This window comes from Lissotriton helveticus, chromosome 1_1, assembly GCF_964261635.1.
Source record: "Lissotriton helveticus chromosome 1_1, aLisHel1.1, whole genome shotgun sequence".
Lineage (NCBI taxonomy): Eukaryota > Metazoa > Chordata > Amphibia > Caudata > Salamandridae > Lissotriton > Lissotriton helveticus.
The window spans coordinates 910,067,122-910,093,410 of NC_136057.1; the positions used below are offsets into that span (position 1 = coordinate 910,067,122).

Below are 26,289 nucleotides of genomic sequence, written 5' to 3' on the forward strand. Positions count from 1 at the left end.
TCCACTGGCATCTCCGCCTTCCCCTGGGGCCCCTGGGGCCCCATAGATTCCCCATTCATCTGTGGATCCCCCACTATTCCGGGGCTGGCCGCTTCCCCGTGACATGGAGCCGAATGGCTCAGTCTGCAGCTGTCACCCACGGAGGAATTACTTTCGCCTCCGCGGCGCCCTACTGAGGACGGTGTTGCCCTTGTTCGGGCTATTTCCACGGCTGCTGGTATTCTTAGGATGGGTGAACCTGTCACTCCATTTCCTACAGACAACCTCTTGGAGATTCTCCACCAGGGCTCTGGTGGACGGGAGTTGTTCCTTCCCTTTGAAGCGTCACTCCATAATTCTCTTATGGGGGCTTGGGTGCACCCTGCCACAGGCGATCCGGTGCCTCAGGCACTACTGCACCGTGATCGTCCTACTCCACACGACCCGGTTTGTCTTTCTGTCCACCCTTCTATTCAAGGCGCTCTACTGCACAATGCCTTTCCGTGTTTGCCTGTGGTGGTGTTCCCTCCCTCTCGGGAGGCCTGGTGGTTAGACTCATGGGGACCTAATGTCTTCACTTCTTCCATTGCTGCCTTGAGGGCGCTTAACACTTTGGGGCCGATTAGGATGGCGGTTTTTCCGCATCCTCCGGGCCGGCGGAAGTGTCCGCCGGCCTGGAGGATGCGGAAAAACCGCGGCGAAGACTCCAAAGACCCACCGCCAAATTAGGATGGCTGGTGGGTCTGATAATCTGTCCGCCGCTTTTCCGCCGCGGTCGGAAGGCGACCGCGGCGGAAAAGCACTAACATGTCTGGCGGTGTCGTTCAGACACCGCCAGGCATATTAGGATGTCTGAAAATATATGCTTTTCCGCGGCGGCTTTACCGCCGTGGAAAAGCATACGGACCTTCACTTCGGGGGCCCGTTGCGGGCCCCCTGGGTGAAGGTGGGGTGGGGGGTGCACATGGGGGGTACCTATGGTACCCCCCTGCATTTGCGTGCACAATGCAGCAGGCACCGCGCGGTGCCTGCCGCTTTGTGCACGCACATGCTGTGCATGGATTTTTTACATTGCGGCGGATGCAGCTTGAAGCTGCACCCGCCACAATGTTAGTGATAGAGGATGTGACCGCCACCCTGGCGGTCACATCCTAATTTGATCGGAGGGAACGCCGCAGCCCATGCGGACGTTCCCTCCTCCTCAGGGGTCGCGGACGGACTCAAGTCCGTCCGCGATCCTAATCGACCCCTTTGTGTGTGCTGACCTGGGCTATGTCTAGCCTGTGGGAATCTGTAGAGTCCCTTCTTTCTCATGTCTCTCATGAGGGGGCCCGTGCTGATCTGGGGGCCATGTGTTGAATGGTAGAGAGTTGGCCGCCTTTATTCTTCGTGCAGCTTTTGATGTTGCCGATGATGTTGGCCGTGCTCTGGCCACTTCATGCTTGGCTCCATGATGCTGTTTTCCCTGAAAATATTAGAGAGCGTCTGGTCGACCTCCCTTTTGACGGGGTCCTGTTGTTTAATACTCATGCAGACTCCGCCATTCAGCCTCTTCTTGCGGGGCTCCGCCCCCCCTCCTCCTCCTCCTCCTCAGTAAGTTGTTTTAGTGATCCTCCGGGTCTTGGTGGGAGACGTTATCCCACTTGCTTCTGATATTTGGTTTTGGAGGGCTGTTACACTTTCTGTGAGGGATACTGTGCCCTTGGGGTTCTTGGTCGGCCCCGCTCTTCAGTTGGCTGCTGGTTTATCCCCTTTTTTGGTACGAATGTGTTTTCTGGCTGATTACTAAGCCTTCAGTGGTTTCTGCCGCAGGTCTATGATTTTGTCCTCTGATGCAGGATTGTTTTTTCCCTGAGAATGGTTCCCATGCTTCTTGGGACGTGTCATACCCTATGTGGGGTATATGTAGTTATCGTATAGCTCTGTCTTATGCCGGGAAGGCGTGGACTTCCCCAGGCGGGTTCATCGCCCTACCTTGTGTTGCTATACTACGATGGTGCTGCCTTTGGTCCTTACGGGTGCGTGGCTTGGCCATCTATGGCGTTGTGACGCTGTGTTTTTCCCCTCACCTGCCATTTGGTCTGGGCCTTTTTCTCATGTTTCTGAGGGCATAGTTTCTTGTGTCGACGGTCTGGTCTGTCCTACTGTTACGCCTCTCACCTTCTAGCTGCTCTCACTACTTAGTGGATCGGTTCTCTCAGGGTAGGTCCCCTTTAGGGGTCGTTAAGGACGATTTACTAGCCTTGCCCTTGTTCTAGCCCGACGTGGTCCGGGCGTTTAGTTTCGTGGCGTTGTCAGCGGCTGGCTGCTCCCGCCTGCTCTTCTGTTCTGTGGCTGGCGGTCTTGGCTGGGGCCTGGCGCTCCTGCTTTTTGTCCTACGGGGCCATTGTGAGATCTCGTTCTTTTTCTTCTCCCTGCCTTCTTGCTGAGGCGCTGTTCTGTCTTGCCTTCAAGCTGTGATGGGCTCAGTTGCGCTCTGCACTGGGTTGTTTCCCGGCGGAGGGCTTTTCTGTGCTTCTGCCCCCTCTCCTTGGAGTCTGCAGGTAGCTCTTCTTCCTCTGCGTTGTCTGTACCTTAGGGCTTCTGGTGGAGGTCCCTGGTACGTTGTCTGGGCTTGAGGTGGTCTGACATCCTTTGTATTACCCTTGCTTCTCCTGTTGGTGAAGGCTGGGTTGCCTTGTTGTCGTTATGACACATCCCCTGTGGGGCTGGTGTTCCTCCACAATGCTAGGGTTCTCTTTAGCTCAGGGTCTGTGTATCATCTCCTGTTGCGGTGGTCGGGGCTATTTTCCCTGTCCCTGTGACTGGTCCCCTGTTGGGGGTCTCGTACTCGTCTGAGCTGGAGAGGTCCTCTCGCAGACCCTCCTACCCTTTGGATATGGCTAGGGTATCTATTCTACGTTAAGGAATCTGAGCCTAGTAGTCTCTATCAGATGTACGAGTTACTTATTATTTATTTATTTATTTATTTTGAAGGTTTTATAGAGCGCGAACAAGATCCTTGCGGATATCAGAGCGCTTTACAAGGATAAAGTTGGTTATACAAAATGAATAACATGACACAATATAAATGCAGTAGATTGGGAGAAGGAACAAATATGGGCTACATATAAGAATACACACGCAAAGTCGTAAAGTACCGAAGCATGGGAAACCTAATACAAAAACTCAGAAAAAGTAATCGAAGAACGAATCAGTCGCTTCTCGGTTGGCAAAGATTCAGGGCCTGGTGGTGTGGTCAAGTAAATTTTGCCATGAGAATCGCTTTTACTTCCTTTTTGAAAGATACTGTGGAGGGATTCAGTCTGGTTTCAGGGGGAAGAGTATTCCAAATCCTAGGAGCCATCCCAGAGAAGGATCGTTTATATGTTTTTTTTTACTGAATCTTTGAGGTTTCAGTAAAAGGTTATCTGCACCCCTAGAGGACCTTGAGCCACCGGAGATTGTCAATTTCTGTGCAAGGTACTTTGGGGTTTTGTGGTGGAAGGCCTTATGTGTCATGCAAGCTATTTTTAGATTAATTCTTGCTTCAAACGGAAGCCAATTCAAGGATTTTAGGTCAGGGGAGATGTGGGAGCTTCTTTTCGAGCCCGTGATGAGTTTTGCTGCAGAGTTTATAGAGGCTCTGTGGGGGGCTGTATTCCCTTTTGGAAGGCCGCATAAAGAGACAGTACCATAAACCACACGAGGGATAACTAGCGCTTGTACAGCCTGTTTGAAGTCGTTGACTGGCAAGAATGGCTTCAACTTCCTTAGAATGTTTATCTGGCAGTTAGCTCCTTTTGTAGCGTTGCTAACGTGTTTCTGCATAGTAAGATTGCTGTCCAGAGTTATTCCCAAGGATTTTGCTGAGACTACAATAGTTGTTCGAGCGTTGAGTACAGTGAAATGTTGGATTACATTTTGCATCAATGGGATTTTAGCTGGGGGGCTATAAGGAGGAATTCGGTCTTAAGAGCGTTCAGTTTGAGATGATTTTCTGCCAACCAAGTTTGGGTAGACATAAATGTGGAATTAAGCTGTTTAATGTCTTCTAAGGTATTAATCTTTAGATACAGTTGTGTATCATCTGCGTACATATGATATTGCACGTTAGCCTCTTGTATAATTACAGTGAGTGGCTCCATGAACAGGTTAAATAGTGTCGGGGATAATGAAGATCCTTGCGGGACGACCAGCCTTACTGGTACTGGGTTGGAAAAAGTGTTGTTGATCTTGAATTGTTGTGTTCGGTTATGTAGAAAGGAGGTGAACCAATTTAACACTGAACCTGAAAGACCCATTCTAAGTCTAAGAAGGTCAAGCAGACTCTCGTGTTTGACCATATCAAAAGCTGAAGATAGGTCCAGCAGGATGAGAAGGCATGATCCATTCTGGTCCAGGATTTGAAGCGCATCATCAATAATGTGAGTCATGGCAGATTCCGTACTGTGCCCTGCTCTGAAGCCTGATTGATAGTTGTTAGGAGGTCAAAGTGAACGATATGTTTAGAGAGTTGGCGGTGCACACATTTTTCAAGCAGCTTGGCCAGGGTAGGAATATTGGATATCGGGCGATAGTTGTTGAGATCAGTGGGGTAAGCTGTTGGTTTCTTTAGGATGGGTGAGGCCTGACCGACTTTGAGGATGTCTGGAATACAACCGTGTTGGAGTGAGCTGTTGATGATTTTGGTCCAAAGCGGAAGCAGCCATGGAGTTAGGTCTTGAACAACGTTAGCAGGGAGCGGATCGATGAGGTGGTTTTAAGGTCTCAAGGTATTTAGAATCTTGCCCAAAGCCTCTTCCGAATAGGTGTCAAAGGACGACCAGGCGGCTTCGTTCTTAAGGTCACACTTTGAAGGGATTTGGTGTGACGTAGTTGGTAGTGCTGGGGAAGTTTGTGAATGTGGCACAGAGTAAAGTAATCGGTTCTGCGAGTGATCGTTCTCGATGTTGAGGGTCTTCTGAGTAAAAAAGGCAGAGAATTGGTCACAATTGGGTTGCAATTGGGCGGCTTCTAGTAATCGTTGAGGTGCTTCCTTGGATTGAGATTTGATTATCTCAGAGTTTTTTGGGGCGATTTCTAGCTTGGTCTAGTTGGTGTCTGAAGAAGTCTGCTTTGGTGCGCTTGATCTTCTTGTAGTATGCATTTCTCTTTTTCCTTAGTATTTTCAGGTGAATAGTCGATGGGACTGATCTCCAGTTACGTTCGGCAACTCTGAGAGAACGTCTGTCTTCATTGAGTAGGCTATTGTACCACGGTTTTGAGTCTTTAGTGGAGACTCTCTTTAGTTGAAGAGGGACTACCTCATTGATTATTGCGGTCATCGAGTTGAGGTAGTGGTTGGTGAGATCATACATGTCTACGGTGCCAGCAGGTGGCAATAGAAGGTTGTAGCATGAGACAGGTAGTGTGTTTGTGTTGAGTTGTTTCAAGTCTCTTTTCCAGATCTTTGGTTTCGTGGCCTGAACCGAGTTAAGTTTTACTGTTTCATTGATAAAGAAGGTCGATACTGGCTCTGGCTCTGATACTAGTGCAACAGAGTGACCATGACCCAGCCCGGGATGAAACTAGGGGAGGTAGGAGAACTGTACGGAGAAAGAAAAGGACCCACCATGGTGCATCAGGACTATTGTGGGATTATTCTCCAGCATCTGCACCAGCCCTTAATTCTCAGGAGCATGCCTCCACATCTCAGCCTGAGTCATCCGTCTCTCTAGATCAACAAAGTGCTACACTGACTACTGTAATGGATACAGTTCTCCAAGCGATCGCCTCCCATCGGGAACAGACCTCAAGGGATGGTCGAAGGGCACAACTAGCGTTACATAAGGTACAGGGCGTAGTCCTAAAACTTTCAAAATCTGTTGCAGCTTCTAATGTAAGGATGACGGAGATGGAAGATGGCATAGTAAGCAACGAAGCAGAAGCCACAGTTACTCAGGAACGAGTGAAATCCCACGAGGAGGAACTAAAGGATGTAAGATGGAAGTTGGAGGACATGGAAAATCGTCTTCGACGCAATAATCTTCGCGTCCTTGGAATTCCTGAAAAAAGTGAGGGCGAGGATATACGTACTTTCATTATCCAGTTATTTAAAGATACACTCCCGGAGCTTGCCTCTTGGAATTGGGATATGGAAGTGCAACGAGTCCATAGAGTTCCATCTACCTTGAAGGCCTCTTCACCGCAGGGGAGATATCCCCGTGCAGTGTTGGTATATTTCGGAAACTTTCTTCTCCGCCAGGCCATTGCAGACAAAGCAAAGCCGAAGCTCGGCGCACCAGAAACTCTATCTCTTACTTTGTTAGGCCTGACTTTTGCCACACTACTGTGGAGAGAAGATGGCGCCTTCGCCAGATGATCAAACCCTTTTTGGACAAAAAGGCTCAGGTGTATCTTAACAACCCTGCTAAGCTGAAGGTTATTTATAATGGCCAGGTTACATTTTTCACCTCAGAGATAAAAGCTAAAGAATTCTTAGATAGTCTGACCTGAGTTTTGACATTTTCTTGTAACAGTAGAGTAACTGACTGTGTAGAGTATTCTGAGACTGAGCAGCGATAGAGATTTCACATGGAAGTAGTTAGTTATCTGGCATATGTCAGTTATATACGCAGATATAATTGTGTGAATTATGTTATTAGGATTATAGACGTTAAAATAATCATCTCACTTTCTTACTCAACTTTTTTGATCTGTATTTCTTTCTATTTTTTTGAGTTACTATTTTTTCACTATTTATTGCACTTCCTCATTTCTATCGGTTTTTGAACACACAAGTTTAACATTAGTGGTACTGGTCAGGGAACGTCTCACCATCACCATAGACTCTTTTTTAGTCTAAATGCCTCGGTGGTTGGTGTGTGGGGGCAGGGGGGTGGAGGGCAGGGGGAGGGGAAAAATTATAAAAATGAGCAACTTCAAACAAATAAGACTATGTCAAGCATTTTTTTTTGTGTATGGGATCAAATGATAGTAAAAAAGAAAGGTCAGATTATGAACCAGCGGCTCAATATATGTGCTTACATGTTTTACCGTGATGTAATGACTAGGTCTGGGATCTACCATCCTAAATGGGGAGAATAAAACTCTGCAGCTGGAATATCGCAGGTCTTAACGATAGAAATAAAAGGGCGCAACTATATCAACTACTGCGACAAGATCCTGTTGATATTCTATGCTTACAGGAGACCCATATTACAGAATCTGATAAAGAACTGTTAAAGATCCCAGGTTACAATGTGATCGTAGCCACTTCTCAAACATCTAAAACAAGGGGGGTTGCTATTTTAGCAAAACCTGCGCTTGGTGATCCTAGACGCAAATTGGCCGACAAACATGGCAGATGGGCTATAGCTCAATTAGAATCAGGTCCCACTATATGTACAATATACGGATCAAATTTAGATGATCCCTTATTGTTTAGCGATCTAGACATAGAATTAGCCTCCTGGCCTGGTCCTCTCATTTTATGTGGAGATTTTAACATTTCTTTAGGGACCTTTGTAGATACCCGGTTACCTCAGAAATACAACGGACGTAAGCCTAAGGTATATAGGGCTATACGCCAATTGATGGATAGCCACAATTTGCTAGATGTTTGGGACTTGAGGAAACACCTGGACTCTGGTTTTACTTTTTTTTCATATCCGCATAACAAATATGTTCGAATTGATTACATTATGACTTCTTTGGCGGACTTGGATTTATTGGATATAATCAAGTCTCCAAAAACAATCTCTGATCATAACGCACTTACCCTTATTTTTGATTTACCTAGTTTTATTAGACCTAAGCCACAATAGTCCTTTGACAAAAAGTTACTTGTCAACTTGGAATATATAACCCATATAACATCTTGGGCCCAGGGGTTCTTTGACTGCAATCAATATAGCGCTCCCAGATTGATTGTCTGGGACTGTTTCAAAGCAGCATTAAGGGGTGAAACTATATCATTTGTTGCCAAAAATAAAAAGATAGAGGATAACAACAACCTTGAGCTCAAGCGGGAATTATCTAATCTTGAGGCTTATCATGCCACCCAGATCCACCAAGGAGAACTAGCTACTGACACTCTTCATAAAATATTAGTGTTGAAGACTGAAATCAACAGCTCTTTAATCCGGAAAGCCGCAGAAACTTATCAAGCAAACAAAAGCAGTTTATATGAATCCGGAGAAAATGTAGGTAGGCAGTTAGCCCTCCGTACACGCCAAAAACAATCCTATAATAATATAAAGCTGATTGAGTATGAAGGCCAGCAATACACGTCCTCACAGGATATAGTAGAGGCTTTCCGGAAGTATTATCAAAAGTTATATCAAAGTGAAGATTTATATTCCGGTAGAGATTTAAAAACCTTCCTTAACAACTGGTTGTCAGAGATAGACCCCAATTTAATGATTGAGGAATCAGTCAAAGAAGAACTTGAAAGGGAATTCTCAATTACGGAGCTGGAGCTTGCATTGGCTGAGCTCGCAAATGGTAAAGCCGCAGGTCCTGATAAAATCCCCTTGGACCTATACAAGATACTGGGTAAACAAATACTTCCTTATTTATTGGATCTGTTTCTAGGGATCCAATATCATGCAATACCGCCTGAGTCCTGGAAACATACCAATATAGCGATTTTTGCTAAAAAAGGTAAACCGCCCCAGCTTCCATCTTCTTATAGGCCCATATCTCTTATAAACTCCGACTCAAAACTATACGCCAAGGTCTTAGCTAATCGGCTCAGTCGGGTCGTCGAGCGTCTTGTCCCCCCGTGGCAGCATGGCTTTATTCCGGGAAAGGCCACCACAGATCATACCCGTAGAGCCATTACCCTCTTTGACATCATGGGTGCCACGGGGGGCAAGATGTCGATGATCCTTCTCGATGCCGAGAAGGCATTCGACCGTGTCTCTTGGCAATTTTTGTGGAACATCTTGGAACGTAATCATTTTGGTTGTAAGTTCATCAAAGCCATAAAAGCCTTGTATGTAGGTCCAAAGGCAAAACTTTCCATCTGTGGTTCTGAGTCGGAGTTTATTGAGATACAAAGAGGCACAAGGCAGGGTTGTCCCTGCTCCCCGATAATATTTGCCCTTTATATCAATCCTTTTTTCACCCGTTATTCAACCTATCACGGTGGGCCAATTCTCGACTAAAATTTTGGCCTATGCCAATGACGTGGCCGTTTTAACAACAAATCCAACAGAGGCAATCAATGAAACTGAACTAATCACTCACACGTTTGGCACTTACTCAGGCTATTCCCTTAACAGGGATAAAACAATGTTCCTATGTACAAATAATACGACATTTGAGAGCCCTTGTAAAGTGAAACAGGCAACATACTTAGGTGTATGTATATCCTCTGATGTGAATGAAATCAACCATCTTAATTACACTCCCTTGATTAACAAAATAAAAGAAGATCTTAGGAGAGTGGATAACTTACATCTGTCTATAATTGGAAGGGCCAACTATCTAAAAATGAATATCTTTCCAAGAATACTCTACTTGTTCCGAACAATTCCGCTATTGGCTGGAGGAAGCTTTATTAAGATTCTTGACTCCTCCATGTCTAAGTTCATCTGGAGTTTTGGGAAGGTTAGAAGAGCCTTACCATTCCTAACTTTACCTCTACATAGGGGGGGGTTAGCTATCCCTAGCCTAACTTTATATCTATGGGCAACACTCATTCAACACATGGGTCCTCTGTTAAATTGTAAAATATCCACTCCAACTACTAGAGCATTTTATATCCCTTCCATTTATGAGTTGAGTCTGGGGGCCAAATGCCAAGGGCTATTTTTAAGGCAGGTTGAACCATCGTACTTTAAAAAAATTAAGTTAAAGGTAGTTACTGATGCTTGGAAGGTTTGGAAATCTGTAGCTCAACAGCTGGATATTCCAAAATTTACAAAATACACCCCCCTGTGGAGTAGTTCGATCCTACCGGCCCGCCTTAATGATAGTACCTCTCGGAGGTGGGAAAATTTAGGCATTAAGACAGTGGCAGCCTTTTTTGCCAAGAAAATACTACCACCTTTGATTGGCTTCAGCAGAAGTATAGTATTCCTGCTACCGATTTTCTTAAATACTTTCAGGTGCTTACGAGTATTCGCAATTGTGTTCCCAGAATTGAATTGGATAATATTCATCTTTTCTCAGTCATTGGAAAACGTTCTACTAGTATAGGTAGTCTATATCGGTTATTGATTGAAAATACTAAGGATGATGTAGAGCGGGTTGAACAAGCTTGGGCTCTAAGGCTTGGGAATCCAAATATAGATATTGATTTCTCTATGGCCCTTTCATCAAAACTGTTCATTGCCTCCAATCTTAAAGCCCAATACTATAGAGTTATATACAATCTTTACTATACACCGGCAAAATTGTTTTCCTGGGGTTTACGGGCTGATGACAACTGCCCAAGATGTAGACAACCTCAAGCGAATTTAATTCATATGTTCGCCGAATGCCCCAAGCTAGATCTATTAAAAGTAATGATTATGAGATTCTGGACCCAGGTTTTTGGACGGAATATACGAGATTCAGTAACCCTCTGTGTTGGGCCATGATGATTCTCTCGGTCATACTATTGAGGAGCAAAGGTCCATGTTTTTAGCTACTGCCATTTTCCGTATTATTCTTGCCGCCCGTTGGAAGGACCTAGAGCCACCTACATTTCAGATGTGGCTTAGTCGATTTCTGGCCACTTATAAACAGGAGATCTCAATTTATGGCACTAGAGGTAAAAAAGCCAGACGTCTTGGTACCCATATCTGGGCCCCAATCTCTAACTGGTATTCTAATGTGAGGCCTCCTGCTCTTATTGTCTCGTTTTGACCTGATCGGATTACACTTTCTAATTTACTGAAATATATGATATAGGATATATTTAATTCTGTTTTTTCTCTCTTGCTATGCTATTATATTCTTTCATTGAGTGATATGGTTATTAATATGCTTGTTTATTCTTTTGATGTCTTAATATGTTTGAAGTACTTTTTATACATTTGATGAATATGTATTGCTGTATCCTTTGACTGAATGTTGCTCAATAAAAAAAAAAAAAAAAAAAAAAAAAAAGATAAAGAAGGTGATGATATGGTGATCAGACCAGTCGCATGGTTGTATCGATTCCAGTTGAATGACGTCCGTTTTGCAGATTATTAGATCCAGGGTTGCACCTTTCTTGTGTGTAGGGCCCTTGCAGGTTTGGGTAAGGGTTAGATCATCCATGAAGCTTTTGAGGCAGTTGACAACTGCGTTGTTATTGTCATTCCAGTAGAGATTGAAATCGCCAAGAAATATTTGGTTATTTTGCCTACCGTTGTTAGTTGAAATCAAATCCATGAGGTGTTCCGAAAATGAGATTGTCACCTGGCGAATGATAGACGATGTGCAGAGAGCAAGCTAGTTTGCCGTTGCTGCTAATGTCTAGGCAGAAGTATTAGCAGAAAGGGAAGACCGGGGATGAGGCTCTATTTACAATGATGTCACTCCGATGAATACAGGCTATACCTCCCGCTATCTTATCAATTCTGTCTAATCTGATGATGTCGTAGTTCGGGAGAACTAGAACGTCCAACAGTGGGGTGGAGGAATCAGTTAGCCAGGTTTCGGTTAACAAAAGCAGGTCTAGTTCCTGTGAGATAATGAGCTCAGCTATATCCGCAGCATGTCTGGAAGCAGATCTACAGTTTAGGAGTGTGCATTTAAGACGGGGTGTAATGAGGGACCGGGAAGGGTCTTGGGAGAGTGGGACGCTTCTAAGGTTGCTAACGATGATCCCTCTATTGTTATGTCTGGTAACTCTGAGAGGGTTGGGGATAATAGTAGGTATGGTCAACTGAGTAGCGGTATTGCAATTAGTGGGAGAGGGTTCGTAGGATTGTAGAAGAGATAACAGATCGCTCTCAGAGAACGGGTTGACGCTTCGCTTAGGGCGGTCAAATGTATTGTGGAGCGGAAATGAATTCCAATTGGGTGGTATGGGTTTAGAGGTGTGAGTTATGTTGTGTGATCGGCAGTTTGGGTTAAAAGCTTTAGCAGAAAAATTACGACAAGGTTGGTAAGATATCAGATCCTTGAAAGATTGGAGTTCCTTTTTAATATGGAGTAAAGCCAACATTATTTCCTCAAATCTAAGGTCGGGTTCAGTTGTGACTGCGGTAGGAGGCTGCGTTCTACATGTGGGTGGCTGCAGAGGTGTGGGTAGGGATAGTGTTGTCGGTGGTGTTGTGCGAGAGGGAGGATGAATAGGGGCTGTAGATGTCTGAGTTGAGGGGGTGGAAGAGTGGAATGTGGTTGGAGAAGGAGAATTGGGGGGCGGGGGGTGCTCGTCCGGTAGTGGATTATCATCGCAGTAGTGTGAAGTTGAGATATGTGTCAACCTAAGACTTCTGAGGGGGTGGATGTTGTTGGGAGAGTAGGTGTGAGGAGTATCCTTATAGGGTAGTGATGCGGAGACCGGCGGACTGTTGGAGGATGTAAGTGAGAGCAGGTGGAGCTCAGGAGGAAATGCGTGATTATTAAGTCCCTGTATTGACGAGACATGTGGCAAGGCATGACCTCGCATGGGGTGAAGTGTATTAGTGGGAGGGGTAAGTTGGGTGTCCACGTCGGAGACCGATGTTGGAAGAGGACAGAGTGGTAGCAGGCAGTCATGCGAGTTGTTAGGTTTTAGTGCCGTGACATGAGGTATGTTAGCTGTGTGGGAAAACTAGGTGGAGATCTCATACGATTCCAAGGTCGGAAGGGGGCGGGGAGGTTGGGGGACCAAGGTGTCAACCTGATTGGGTGAGGTGACTCCCTGTGTGATGGTCCTGGATGGAGATTTGGCACCCACAAGGGGTTTGGACACTAGGTTTTTGATGATAGGGAAGATGTTGTCGAAAAGAGTAAGATTGCGGTCTGTGGCTTGGATGAGAATAGTTCCGTTATTGTAGATGGTGATGGTTGCTGTCGCATGGAAGAGCTGGGAGGGCGAAATATATAAACCAATACCATGTGCAGTTTTCCTCGAAGAAGAGATCGAGAGTGAGGTGAGGAATGCTTTCCTCCATTGGGCTCTTCGCTTTGTATGGAAAATGAGGTCAGAGGTTGTAGTCCCGTTGTGTGTTGAGAAAAAAGGATCGGCAAAGAGTGTTTCAGGGTGCTGTTTTATAAAATTATGTTTGAACCGTTTGGCTGATTTTTTTTGTGAGGTTGGAGGGGTAAATGATGCTGTAGGAGTGTGTGCCTGCAGGTTCCATAATAAGGGCAGTACAGAGGGTGAGATGATAAAGAGAGAGATGGGAAGAGAGTGTAAGCCTCGTGGAGGAGCGTGGGATGAAGAGAGGGGTGGTAAGAGGAGGGTCGGTGCGGAATGGGGAGGACAGTCCCTGAGGAGGTGGTAGAGGGTGGGTAGAAGCGGGCTGGGTGGGGGCGTGGGTATGGTCTCAATATACATGGATGTAGACCGAGCTGTGAGGTGTAGAGATAGACATTTAGGAGGTGGTTGTGGGTGGGGTCTAGGGAGATCTGGTTGTCGACCAAGCTGAGGGAATTAGAGACAGTCACTGGTAGAGACGATTCTAGCCGCAGATTCCTTCACGACACGCCCTTCCTCCCCGTTCTGCGAGGGCCCACTTGGTCTTCTGCACTCGCCTGCCTCCGGGTGGTTGTCTTTTGCGAGTGCTTTTTCGTACTCCCTCCTTCGGGGGATGCTCGCCTTGTTGTTGCTCCATTCTTGACTTTTATAGGCACTTCTGCATCCCTGCACCCTGGTCTCCAGTGTGGGGTTCGCTTGTGCTTCTTCTTCTTCCCTTTGTTATTTGCACTTCTGTCTTTGACAGTCCTTGGGGTTGAGGTGCCTTGGCTGGTCTCGACCTTGGCTTTCGGGAGACTTTCTCCCTGCTGGTTTTGTCTGAGGTTGCATGGTCATTGCTCTCTGTTCTGACCTTGGTGTCCCTTTCTGGTCCGGGCAGTGGCTGCAGACTTCTTGGTCTGCTGTGTATTCACATGCTTCTGCCCCGGGTGGGCTGTTGTTTTTGTTGCAGGATTGCTATTCAGTAGCGGTGCCCTGTTCTTTCATTCCAGATCTTGGTGCCTCAGTACCTGGCTCTATTCTGGATGGTGCTGTTCTTCACCATTTTTTTCTTTCCCTTATGTATGGCTGGGTTTTTGCACACTGTTGCAGTATTCTCACAGTTTTGTTTGTGAACAGTCCGCTTTGTGGCACGGAAAGTTCTCCGAAGAAAACGGACGTAGGCGCGCTGGGGTGGGACTTATGTATCCTCGCTGACGTCACGAACGCGGACGACGTCAGGGCGGAGTCACGTGGTGCCGTCCCCCTGGCGTGCAGGGATGCTCTGGCAGAAAAGTTTTCCGGATCCAGTCTCATGCCTGGGGGTAATTCTACGTTAAGGAATCTGCGGCTAGAATCGTCTCTACCAGATACATTGTTACCGAAGGTAAGTAACTCGTACATCTGCAGCACACATGCCTCGAATAGATTGTTACTTACCCTACAAGCCTCTGTTCTTGGCATGTAGTACCTTGTACAACCTTGTGTAGGTTGCAGTTCAAATACTTTATATACTCGTAACATCCTACTGCATGGACATCTCATTGCTCATATAGATAGGGTACGTACATTCTCGCCTACCCACGGCAAAAAAACCTGAAGATGGTGTTGATACCATGTGCCATATTACCAATAGGAGGAGTTAACAACCTTGTGACTTGAAGAAAACGTCTTGGAACAAAAAAAAATGCTATCATCTGAGCCCAACACTAGATGGTGGACTTATGCGTTGCTTGTGAATCTACAGCACTACCTGTCAAGAACAGATGCTTACAGGGATCCTTTCTTTTTGTGAGCAGGGAAAGGTGGACCAATTTCAAATATAATTACTGATGGTGCTATACTCTTACTACTAGGAAGTGGCGCTCATTGAAGTAAGCTTCATCTTTCAGGTCCATTGTACACGCTGATGAAAAACAGCCCAGGCACAGGTTGACTCAGACTATCGTACTTTCTCAACACTGCAACGTGTTTTGTTACTTTAAGGTACCCATTTGATGTATGTCAATGTAAGGCAATACTGGACAGGAAGGTATTGCAAAAGCATGAGGGATTTTTATAATTGATTTTTGAGCAGGAGTCTCATGAGGGATATTTTGGGAGAGAAAGTAAATATATGTTGAGGTTTACAAATATTTTAAAAACTCCGCATTATTGCTTTGAAGACGTGACTAATGCAGCCATTTCATTCATCAATGACTTCACAAGTTACTGCAAATTGATTTAATGTAAGTTGGCGTTTGGAAAACTGGGCAAGCCCGGTACTTTGCAGTGATTTGAACTATAAGTTCATTAACTCGCATACTCATTGGTTTGATTCCTAGAAGTTACTGGAGGCTATCATTCATTGATTACTATGATGCCATAAATACTCACTGGATAGAGATTGTCTCTGGGCAGGAGTGATTGTATAGCTTTTAAAATTGTAAACTTGTATTTGGAGGCATTCAGAACTTAAGTTAACTAATTTGAATTATTCCTGACGGACAGCATCATTTTTTGTTTTCTGGTAATTTACATTTTTGTACGTGGCAGGATGTTACAGTGAAATGCCTGCATTTTACTTGGACACTCTTGTGAACATGGTCTTTTAATGGGTTTGTTCATTTATATTTAGTTGAGTATAGTATAGTTTTGACAGGAGTGCCTGGCATGACAGATTTTATAAACATTGGAGGCTCTGCCTGCTAGAATAAGCAGTTGAAGTGAGTGTGTGCTGGAATGTTGGATGTGCAGTGTGTAGACGAGCTAAACTGTGATTTTGTAGTGCACTAACGATGTCATATGGGTGCTTCAGAATGTAAGTAGCCAGAGGCATATGAAATGGCGCCAGAAGGAATGGGCAGCGAGACATGCATGCAATCAAGAAGATGGAAATCTGGAAGAAATTCATATTTAGATTTTTAGCACTTGCAGCGACTCACTCGAGAATGTATATTGGGCAAACACTTCTGTGGCTATAGTACAATCATCCTTTTATGTTATGCTTTGTATCGTACAATAACTTCAAGATACGATTGTAAGCCAGTGATTCAATGTAACCATTCCTGTGATGTAATCATCCATTTTAGATTGTTTATCAGTATGCCTAACTACAAAGACCTGAAGTAAGCATGTGCAGATCGTGCTGCTATGGTCCAATCTAGAAAGAGCAACTGCTCAACCCAGAAATATCTTCCATTTTGTGGTGGGAGAATGGCTAATGTTTCCTTTCTGGCTCTGATAAATTACTTGATTTGATTTGTCGGGCACAGTAGAAATTAAAGATTGTGAAAACTTTCATGTAGTTAGTTAGAAATCTCCTATTGAGATAATGTCATCAATAGAAATTTCTGGCAAAGGTATGGGGTATTGTAAGACTGATAATGATTTACTTTAAGAATGGGAGTCGTTTTTAGGCCTGTGCACATGAATCTGTATTTGTGCATTAATGCTGCTGGACACCGAAACTAGGGAGTTGGTAGACATGTAGGTTTTTGGATGGTTTATTTAGTGTGCACTTGTCATCGTCCTGCCAAATTGCAGTTCTGGTTGAGGTACAGGAAACAAAGGAAAATGTGTGTTTTCACTTGCGTATCTACATGAAGACCTTATTGTGATTTTACTAGACCAAATGCTTCAAAGGTCCAAGTTTTAGCCATATTTCAATTAATGTTAAGTGTTTGAAATTAAATTCAACATTGATTTCACAGAAATTGGTGTAGCGCATAGCTGAATGAGTATCATTAATTAACAAGAGCAGAAGCCTTGGTTGTTTAGTGTTCTCTTTTCATGATACTCTTTTATTAGTCGTATGGGGAATAACAAATTTATTTATACACAAAAAATTACAGAGGTGCAGTAAGACATATATAACTGACACACATAGCAAACAATATATAGCACAACAATCCAACATGCTGGGTGACTTTGCCTCTGATGGCATGAATACATTTCACCTTTCTTTTACATGCTATGCTGTTTCTCTTTAAAAGGGCGAACTAATGCTGTGGTGCATCATCTAGTAGCACCGAAATGGGCCAAAAGCATAATTATTTTGATGGTCTAAGGGGGTTGGGAGTGGTGTTGGTCTAAATTAAAGACAGAGGCTTAAAATTATTCTATGGGAATAGGACTGCTGGGAGTGGTTTAATGGTGTAATTAACCCATTGTATTACATATTTTACATTATTTGCTATTAAGGTGTCTCAGGCAATCTGGATTTCTTATAAATTGTGGCGAATACATTTTAGTCAGTAATATCAGATTGCTCGGAAGTGTAATTTCCCTTGCCTTCTCCGGTAGCAAGTTCAAAGTCTCTGTTATTACTAGGGCAAGATTATAATGGGAATATTGTGACAAGTGTGCTGTGCATCCTTGTTGGACAAGTTATTTTAGAGGTATTCAAGGACATCAAAGACGTATCCAAGATTTCCTCTTTGTCTTTATCTCTGTAATTGGCAATAAGTTAACCTTTCCGATGTTTTAAATATTTTTTAGCAGACAAATGAATGCTTTCATTGAAGATATTTTGAACAGGATTCAAGATCTGCTAGAGCTTTCTCCACCTGTAAGTATTTTTTAATAAACCTTGTGTAATGTTTGAAATTAACCGTTTTCTATTTATTGTGCATCTTCCTGCTAGTTACTTTGTCACATTGTTGTGAACAGTGCTGCAATTTCTTTGGATACATTTGTATGAGTGCATGTGAAATTGAATTTTGCTGAAAAAGATATTTAAATAAATGGGATCAAGCTGTTGCTATTTTTGATAAATGCTGTGGTGTTTGTTTTTACTTTGATACTTTTTGTGTAACACTTATATAGTGCTCACAAACGTGTAGATCCAGCGGGTTGTTATCTGCCAACCTGACAGTAAACTGGGGCTCAATCCTAATGGAACAGCTGTGCATTTATCTGTCCTGATTTTTAGGAATTAGTCTTCTAAGCAAAGGGTTGGAAGCAGCGGGGCATAGTCCAACATTTCTGACACATAATTGTGTTTTACATCTGTTTGGAACTAATCATTGTATAAATGCTACCACCAGGAGTTGGGATTAGAACTAAAGTGTTTACCTGTAAAACCCATGTGCAGTAAGTTTGTCAGGATAAGATGCCACGAGTCTCGTACTGCAAGCCCAGAAGCTTATCCCATAATGAAGTAAGTTTTGGTCGTCTAAGACTTCATTCCTTAGTGGTCACTACTGATTATTCAGAGAAAGCTGTTTCAAGCATACAGCGTCCGTGTCTTGCCATATTTTCACGTAACATTACTGCCTGAACTTGTTGTTGAAGAAGAGTACATGTTTCTTCATGCAAAACTCTAATACCTATTTACACACAGTCTTTTATGGAGAAACCCAAAATAATAGGAACTTCCCCATTCAATAATTTAAAAACCTTGCCAAGAGACTGTGCCTATTATAAAGCATGGCTTACCTTCCAGTAGTTTCTGATTATCATTCTACATGTCCATATAGCACTCCGTTGCTGTGCAGTTGTGTTCATGCTATATAAATCTGCATACATTTTATTTTCAGCCTTATCTCTTAATATTCATGGTGTGGGACAAAAGTTCCAGTGAAATTCTGGTTTGGTTTGAGGAGTAGGAGGTTACGGGTGGGATGTATATTAAGGTGGCAGCACCGTGTGTGAAGTAGACAGCAAGTAGTGCTACTGTGCATGTAGACCCGCTTCACTTTACAATCATTTGCTTGAGAATACCTCAAAAGAAGAAACCTTCAGACACAGAATGAGGGTGGGACAATGAGGATATAGAAAATGACCACCTGATCGAACTAAGGAAGGATAAAAAGTCGGAGCCGTTCCTCATTCCTTCAACGGACAAGAACGGCAAGCTTGATATTAATCCCCTCAAAGCATCCCCTCTAGATGAAACATCAACATTCCATGCCATTAATCAGAGGGTCGCACACCAGCATGGAGTACAATTCAAATAGAAGTAGAAACTTTTCTGATAAAAACCTTGTTTAGAGCACTGAGAAAATTATCAATCTCTACCCATGCTCAAAACTGTGCTTAGCTTATTCAATAAAGACCTGGGTGGCATCCCCTTGGATGAAGAGTAAGTTTAAGCTAGTCACACAGAACCTATGTTATGTTAGAAGTCATTGGCCAACAGGCTTCCTAGTATAATTCTCCACACAGTAAGGAAACAAGCTCTTGTGCAGGACAAAAGCGGTGGTCTACTGCCTTGGAAGGCAAACACAACACTAGATGCAGCTCGGTAAAGGGTTGCTGTAGAGGCCGCAAGACAATGGCACTTTGCTAATTCGCAATAGTTTGTAAGATGCATGACATTGACCAATGGGAGAAGATGGAATTCTCCCAGGGCAAAAAAGGTCTGAGACATTGTCTGGGACGGCAAAACCATCTCACATACTAGCAAGGTGCTTTAAATAGAGCGGACGCTGCAGTTAGACAAACCAACATGCCTTGCTCCGCGTTTCAGGATTCTGTATTGGAAGTATAATAACATCTGCTACCTTTGCCTTTTGATGGTAAATATCTGTTTAGCATGCACCTTTTTCGCTTGCATCTCGTATGGTTAAAAATGTGATTTTGTTTTTTTTTACTTTTGGATACTTTTTTCTAATAATACAAATTTCTGAAGTGTAACAGAGGTATAATAAGCCACTGAACAATCCTTTACTGTAGGGGTCTTGGATAGCCGGTGAGTAAGCTGGATAGTCTCAGGTTGGTCTAGGAAAAACGCTTTCCAATGCAATCTTCTAATCAGTTTATAGTTCAGAATTTTAGTTTTAAAATAGTGCGTAATTTGTATAGGGACAATTCTAATTTGTATAGGGACAATTCTAAACCTGTTTGAAGTGCTTGAATTATTTGTTTGGAATTTTGTTTCTTTAGCTGATAAAATCGAAGTTTTCTTTGTTTGATTTATTCTATTTAAATTTTCAAGTAATTTCTTACAAAATAAGCCTATTCATTTAATTTCCCCTAACAAAGGGAATCTTTTTCCGTAGAGGTGTTGGGATTCATAAGATAAATATAAAAAAATGATACGCTTTTTCAAAATAATGTGAAGATAAATGATGGAAATGTTTTTTAATATACTTTTGAAAATCCAGTGAACAAAAGAAAGACTACCTCTCTTTCATAAAAGGAGTTAATGTCACAACAGAAGTATGTGGACATATTGTGTTGGAATATTTGTTTGTTTCTAAACTAGATGAGCAGAGACTGCAAAGTTTATGGCTGGTCCGAACAATATCCCTTCTCGCAGGAATATCACACGTAGCTCTCCACCAACTCCATGACAGCTCTCTCAGACATGCCACACCTACCAATATCAACTGCAGCAACAGACCAACCAACCCCAAGAATATGCACAATGCACTTTTCATGGGATGCTCTATCCAGAGCAAGAGGCCCTCAAGGCCTTCTACAACCAAATAAGAACTGTATTTGTTATACTTAATTTTTTATTGATTTTAAAACAGTCATAAACCAACAGTACAAGGTTACAAACTTACGTAGGGCAAACATGGATATTGTAGCATTCTTGAGTCATAAATCCCTCATCACTCACACAGTCAGTTGTCGTCTCCATAGTCCCAAGGAACAGAATCCTATCAAAGAGAAAATGCCCACTCTACGTGAGCCTGCCCCCAAATTTTCACATGCTTCTTGGCAGAGCCTCTCCACTTATATATCTCTCTTTCGGCATTACAACAGAAGTTCATACCTTTCCTCCAAGTAGCCAACTGGGCAGATTTGGTGACCGCCAGTTCTGAGCAATGTCTTGTTTAGCTACCAGATATCCAATACCTTATTTAACCAACTGTCCATTATGCCTATCAGTATTCCTTTATGGTCCAGGTCCGCCACTACTTGCAATGCGTGTGTAATCTGTGCGTGCACTGAGATCCAGTAGACTTTTAATAACTAAGCAAGACCAAATAACATGGTAGAAGCATCCCATTGGATCACCACAACTAGGTGAGCGTGCTCGCCCCATCTTCCAGAGCTCATCTGGGCTTTAATGTATACGGTGAAAATAGAAAAATTGAATGGGCTGGAGATTAGAGGGTATGGCCAGTGTGCGTGACGCCATCTTTGCAACCCACCGTTCCTTGTCATCTAGCGCTCCTAAATCAGACGTCCAACTTTTGAGCATTAGGATATGGTTTGGGGCATTAAGAAAAAGTGATCAAAGGAAACATCATCCCTTTCATCTTCAGGTGTTTAGCCTATGGGACCTTCATAAAGAGCTCTTTAGATGTATCAAGGGCATGTCCCACCTGTAGGTATCTGAAGAATTGCAAGGTATGGAGTCTGCAATCAGCTTTGAGATGGTTAAAGGACACAATGTGGTCCTTTTCTCACAGGTCCCCCAACATAGTAATTCCTATCAGCTCCCATTCCCGGAAACCTGCCAGGCATGCTATTCATACCAGCCATGTTTCTGCCCACAGTGGAGTCTGCGTCGTCGGTACTCCCAGGCAGTTGTTATTTGTGAGTGCTGCCCTCCAGCACAGGAGAGGGATTTTGGAGATCTGTGGATGGGAAGTAGGGGGTTTCCTCTCAAAGTAGGTTGTGAACACCCCAGTTCTCAAACATGTGTAGTTCAAGGTGTCATTGAAGGTTGTGGCAGTCGCCGAACAGTCAATCATTGACCAGCACCATTTTTGCTGCATAATAGTTGAGGTGGAGATCAGGGGCACCTTTAACCTCCACATTAGGGGGAGGCGAAGCACTTACTGTGGAAGACTCTCGGGGATTTGGAGGCCCAGTAAAACCTCATAGCTATGGATTGTAGATCAGAGAAAGGGAGAATGAAAGGGTTGTTTTGCAATAACCATAAGAATCTGGGCAGAACAAGCATTTTGTAAAAAAGCAATTTGGCTAGGTGGATTCATTGGAAGAGTGATTCAGTTGTCCAGATCTGTGCATGTGCAAGTCAGGATTGGTGTAATGTTGAGGTCCCATACCGTCTGTGGATCTGATGCAATGATGGATGCAAAAGTACTTGAAAGGGACAGAGGTGACCCTCAATCTATTTTCCAGTTAAGGGGGAGAGGTGGACCCACAAGGTGTATGTATTGGGACTTATCCCAATTAACCCGCAGACCACTACGTCTCCATAGACTTCCACCATTCTGATAAGTTGTGGCAAAGCCGCCTGAGGGGGATTGCAGGTTGAGCAGCATATACTTATCGTATAGTGGCACTCTAGCCTTGCAATGTGGAAACCAGGAAAAGCCTTGGACCTGGCTTCCGCTCTAATCCAATTTGCCAGGGGTTCAATCACCATGGCAAGAGTAACGGAGATAAGGGGCATCCTGTCCTTGTTCTGCGCTGGGAAGGGTGTGGAAAGTATCCCATTGGCTTGGACCCTCGCTGTAGGGTGATCATATAATGCCTCAGCTAGAGCAAGCAATTGGGCCCCGGAATTCGTTCGTTGGAGTATTTTAAATGAGAATGGCCAATGGACCATGTCATATACTTTTCATAATCAACAAGGAGGGGAGTAGCTGGGCCTGATAAGAGGTCAGTGTGTGAAGCTGATTTAGAAAATGTTGTACTCCTGCTGGGCATGAAACCATTTTTGCATATTAGCGCCTCGCACGCGTAGCGCTTCTGTTGATTGCCTGACTCTTTCAGCGCTTTTGGGATCATTGTTGCTGTGATTGTATTTGGACGCCTCACACGCGTAGCGCCTCTGCTGTCTATCTGCCTCCGTCAGCGCTATTGGGATCATTGTTGTTGTATTTGTGCCATTGACGCTGTATTTGTGTAGCGCTTCAGTTTTGATTGTGCTTGCAGCTCACTCGCTATATCCTTGTTACTGTTACCCCTGTCTGCCTCCCCTCGGACCCTCCATTTTGTTATTGTTGATCTCCCCAGGCCCGCCCCTCAGCCTCACTACCGCCTCCCTGCTGCCCCTCCCACGCTCCGCCCCCTCCACTGCCCATTTATGTCTGATGGTCCCACGCGCAGCGTCCACGCCGAAGGTGCGCCAAAGGTAAGCCCGTCTACGCCCGTCCGCGCCTGGACCGCGCCCAGTGCCAGACCCCCTGCCCCTCGCGCTTCCCAGCCCTCCCGCATTACCTACGATGCCGCCACCCTCCTAGCCCTTAACCCCGGCCGCTCCCCCAACTGCGTCCAAGCCGCTCCTGGACACACCCATGGACCTTTCTCTTGCTACTCCTGCAAATTCATCGGCACCGACAACTTCTCCGCTATGACCACACCACAGATTCCCGACCCCAACCACCTACAATGCATCCTTCTCAACACCCGATCGGTCCACAGACACGCCATTGACCTATGGAATCTATTAGACACCATCTCTCCAGACGTCGCCTTCCTAACAGAAACATGGATGAACGCTTCCTCCGCCCCAGACATCACCATTGCCATCCCAGAAGACTATAAGATCACACGCAAGGACCGTACCGGCCACACAGGAGGAGGAATCGCTATCGTCCATAAAAAATCTATCCGCATCTCAACCAGCTCCGACGCCAACCCCACCAACTCCGAACACCTTCACTTCCAGATTCACATCGACCCCAAAACCACACTCAGAGGCACCCTCCTCTACAGACCACCAGGACCCCGTGCAAAATTCAGTGAAGACATCACGGACTTCATCACTCCACACGCGCTCCCCTCCAAAGAGTACATCCTTCTGGGAGACCTCAACTTTCACCTTGAAAAGAACAACGACCGCAACACCACCACCCTCTTGGACAACCTCGCCAACCTCGGACTTAAACAACTGGTCACTTCCCCCACCCACATCGCAGGCCACACACTCGACCCCATCTTCTCCTCCAGCAAACATGTCTCCTTCAGCCATACTACGGATCTCCTCTGGACTGACCACAGCTGCGTTCACTTCACCTACAACAAGCCGAAACCCATCAAACACCTCCAACCAACTCTACAAAGAAACTGGAACAAAATCACCATCGACCAGATCTCCTCATCGCTCCTTCTAAACACCCCTGCCCACTCTTCTAACCCAGACCAAGCCGCCGCCAACTTCACCCTATGGCTATCCAACACCGCCGACACCTTAGCACCACTGAAAAAACGTCAAAGCAAACCTGGCAGCAAGAAGGCCTCATGGTTCAACGATGATCTTAAGAAGTCCAAGAAACTCTGCCGCTCCCTTGAAAAGGCCTGGAAAAAGGACCCAACCACCAGCACCAAGGACGCCTTCAAAAACGCCACCCGCATACACCACCAACTAATCCGAAAGGCCAAGAAAACAGCATTCAAGGATCGACTAGACAACAACGCCCACAACAGCAAGGAACTTTTCAACATCGTCAAGGAATTTACCAATCCCTCAGCCAACTCCAACGACATCACCCCCTCTCAAGCCCTCTGCGACTCCCTAGCCTCATTCTTCCACAACAAAATTGCAGACATCCACAACAGCTTCGACAAACAACCCGGAGACCAACCCACCCAACCATATGATGAACATTCTCCCCCCCTGAACACCCTTAACGACTGGAACCCAATCTCCACTGAGGACACCATCCGCCTGATGAACTCCATCCACTCAGGATCCCCCACAGACCCATGTCCTCACCACATCTTCAACAAAGCAGACTCCATCATAGCACCACACCTCCGAGATGTCATCAACAGCTCCTTCAACTCCGCCACCTTCCCGGAAAGCTGGAAACACGCCGAACTCACCGCCCTTCTGAAAAAACCCACAGCGGACCCCACCGAACTCAAAAATTACCGCCCCATATCACTCCTCCCTTTCCCGGCCAAAGTCATCGAGAAAGCCGTCAACAACCAGCTCGCCGCTTTCCTCGAAGCCAACAAATCCCTCGACTCCTCACAATCTGGCTTCCGAGCAAAACACAGCACTGAGACCGCCCTCATCGCAGCAACAGACGACATTCGAACTCTACTGGACAATGGAGACACAGTCGCCCTCATCCTCCTCGACCTCTCCGCTGCCTTCGACACAGTCTGCCATAGCACCCTTCTACAACGCCTCAGAAACATCGGAATACAAGGAAAAGCACTTGAATGGATCACCTCGTTCCTCACCGGAAGAACCCAGAAAGTCCGCCTTCCACCATTCAAGTCCGAGGCCTCTGAAGTCATCTGTGGAGTACCACAAGGATCCTCACTCAGTCCCACCCTCTTCAACGTATACATGAGCCCCCTCGCGGCCATCGCACGCCAACACAACCTCAACATCATCTCTTACGCGGATGACACTCAACTGATCCTTTCTCTCACCAATGACCCCAACACCGCCAAAACTAACCTACACGAAGGAATGAAAGAAGTGGCCGAATGGATGAAACACAGCCGTCTGAAACTGAATTCAGATAAAACTGAAGTCCTCATCTTAGGTACATCCCCCTCTGCATGGGACGCCTCTTGGTGGCCGGAAGCCCTTGGAAAAGCACCCATCCCGACAGACCACGCACGGAACCTAGGCGTTATCCTGGATTCTTCACTTTCAATGAACAGACAAGTCAGCGCCGTATCCTCATCCTGCTTCAACATTCTTCGCATGCTCAAAAAAACATTTCGTTGGATCCCCACCGAGACCAGAAAAACAGTCACCCATGCTCTGGTCACGAGCCGACTGGACTACGGAAACACCCTCTACGCAGGAACTACCGCTAAACTCCAGAAGAAACTCCAACGAATCCAAAACGCCTCAGCCAGGATCATATTAGACATCCCGCGTAACGAACACATCTCTGGTCACCTAAGAGACCTCCACTGGCTACCCGTCAACAAGAGGATCACTTTCCGACTGCTAACCCACGCTCACAAATCACTCTACGACATCGGACCAGAATGCCTCAACTCACGACTGTCCTTCTACACCCCCTCCCGCCAACTGCGTTCTTCCAACCAAGCCCTCGCCACTGTACCTCGCATCAACAAGACAACCATGGGAGGCAGATCCTTCTCATACCTGGCTGCTAAAACATGGAACTCACTCCCCACTTACCTTCGCCTTACCCAGAACCACCTAGCATTCAGAAAGCAACTTAAAACGTGGATATTTGACAAATAATCCTCTTCCCCTCCCTAAGCGCCTTGAGACCCTCTGGGTATGTAGTGCGCTATATAAATTCTCTGACTTGACTTGACTTGATCCTTGCAAATTAGTGTTTGTACTACGGTAGTTAACCATGTGGCCAGCATTTGTGCCAAGATTTTGGTTTCAATATTAAGCAAGGAAATAGGCTGGTAGAAGGCACAGGGCGTCGTTGGTCTACCTGGCTTAAGGAGGTGGTAATAGTGGC

General features: G+C 45.1%; 1 protein-coding gene across 2 annotated transcripts in view; it reads left to right on the forward strand.

The window, feature by feature from the left end:
- Positions 1-26,289, forward strand: part of XPOT (exportin for tRNA) — a 538,373-nt gene that overhangs the window by 329,816 nt on the left and 182,268 nt on the right. Inside the window, exon 16 of one of the 2 annotated variants that reach the window (XM_078676087.1) lies at positions 17,501-17,570. In XM_078676087.1, coding sequence (XP_078532213.1) covers positions 17,501-17,570 — 70 coding nt within the window. The remainder of the gene's footprint in view (positions 1-17,500; positions 17,571-26,289) is intronic. The other variant, XM_078676095.1, reaches the window with a different exon arrangement.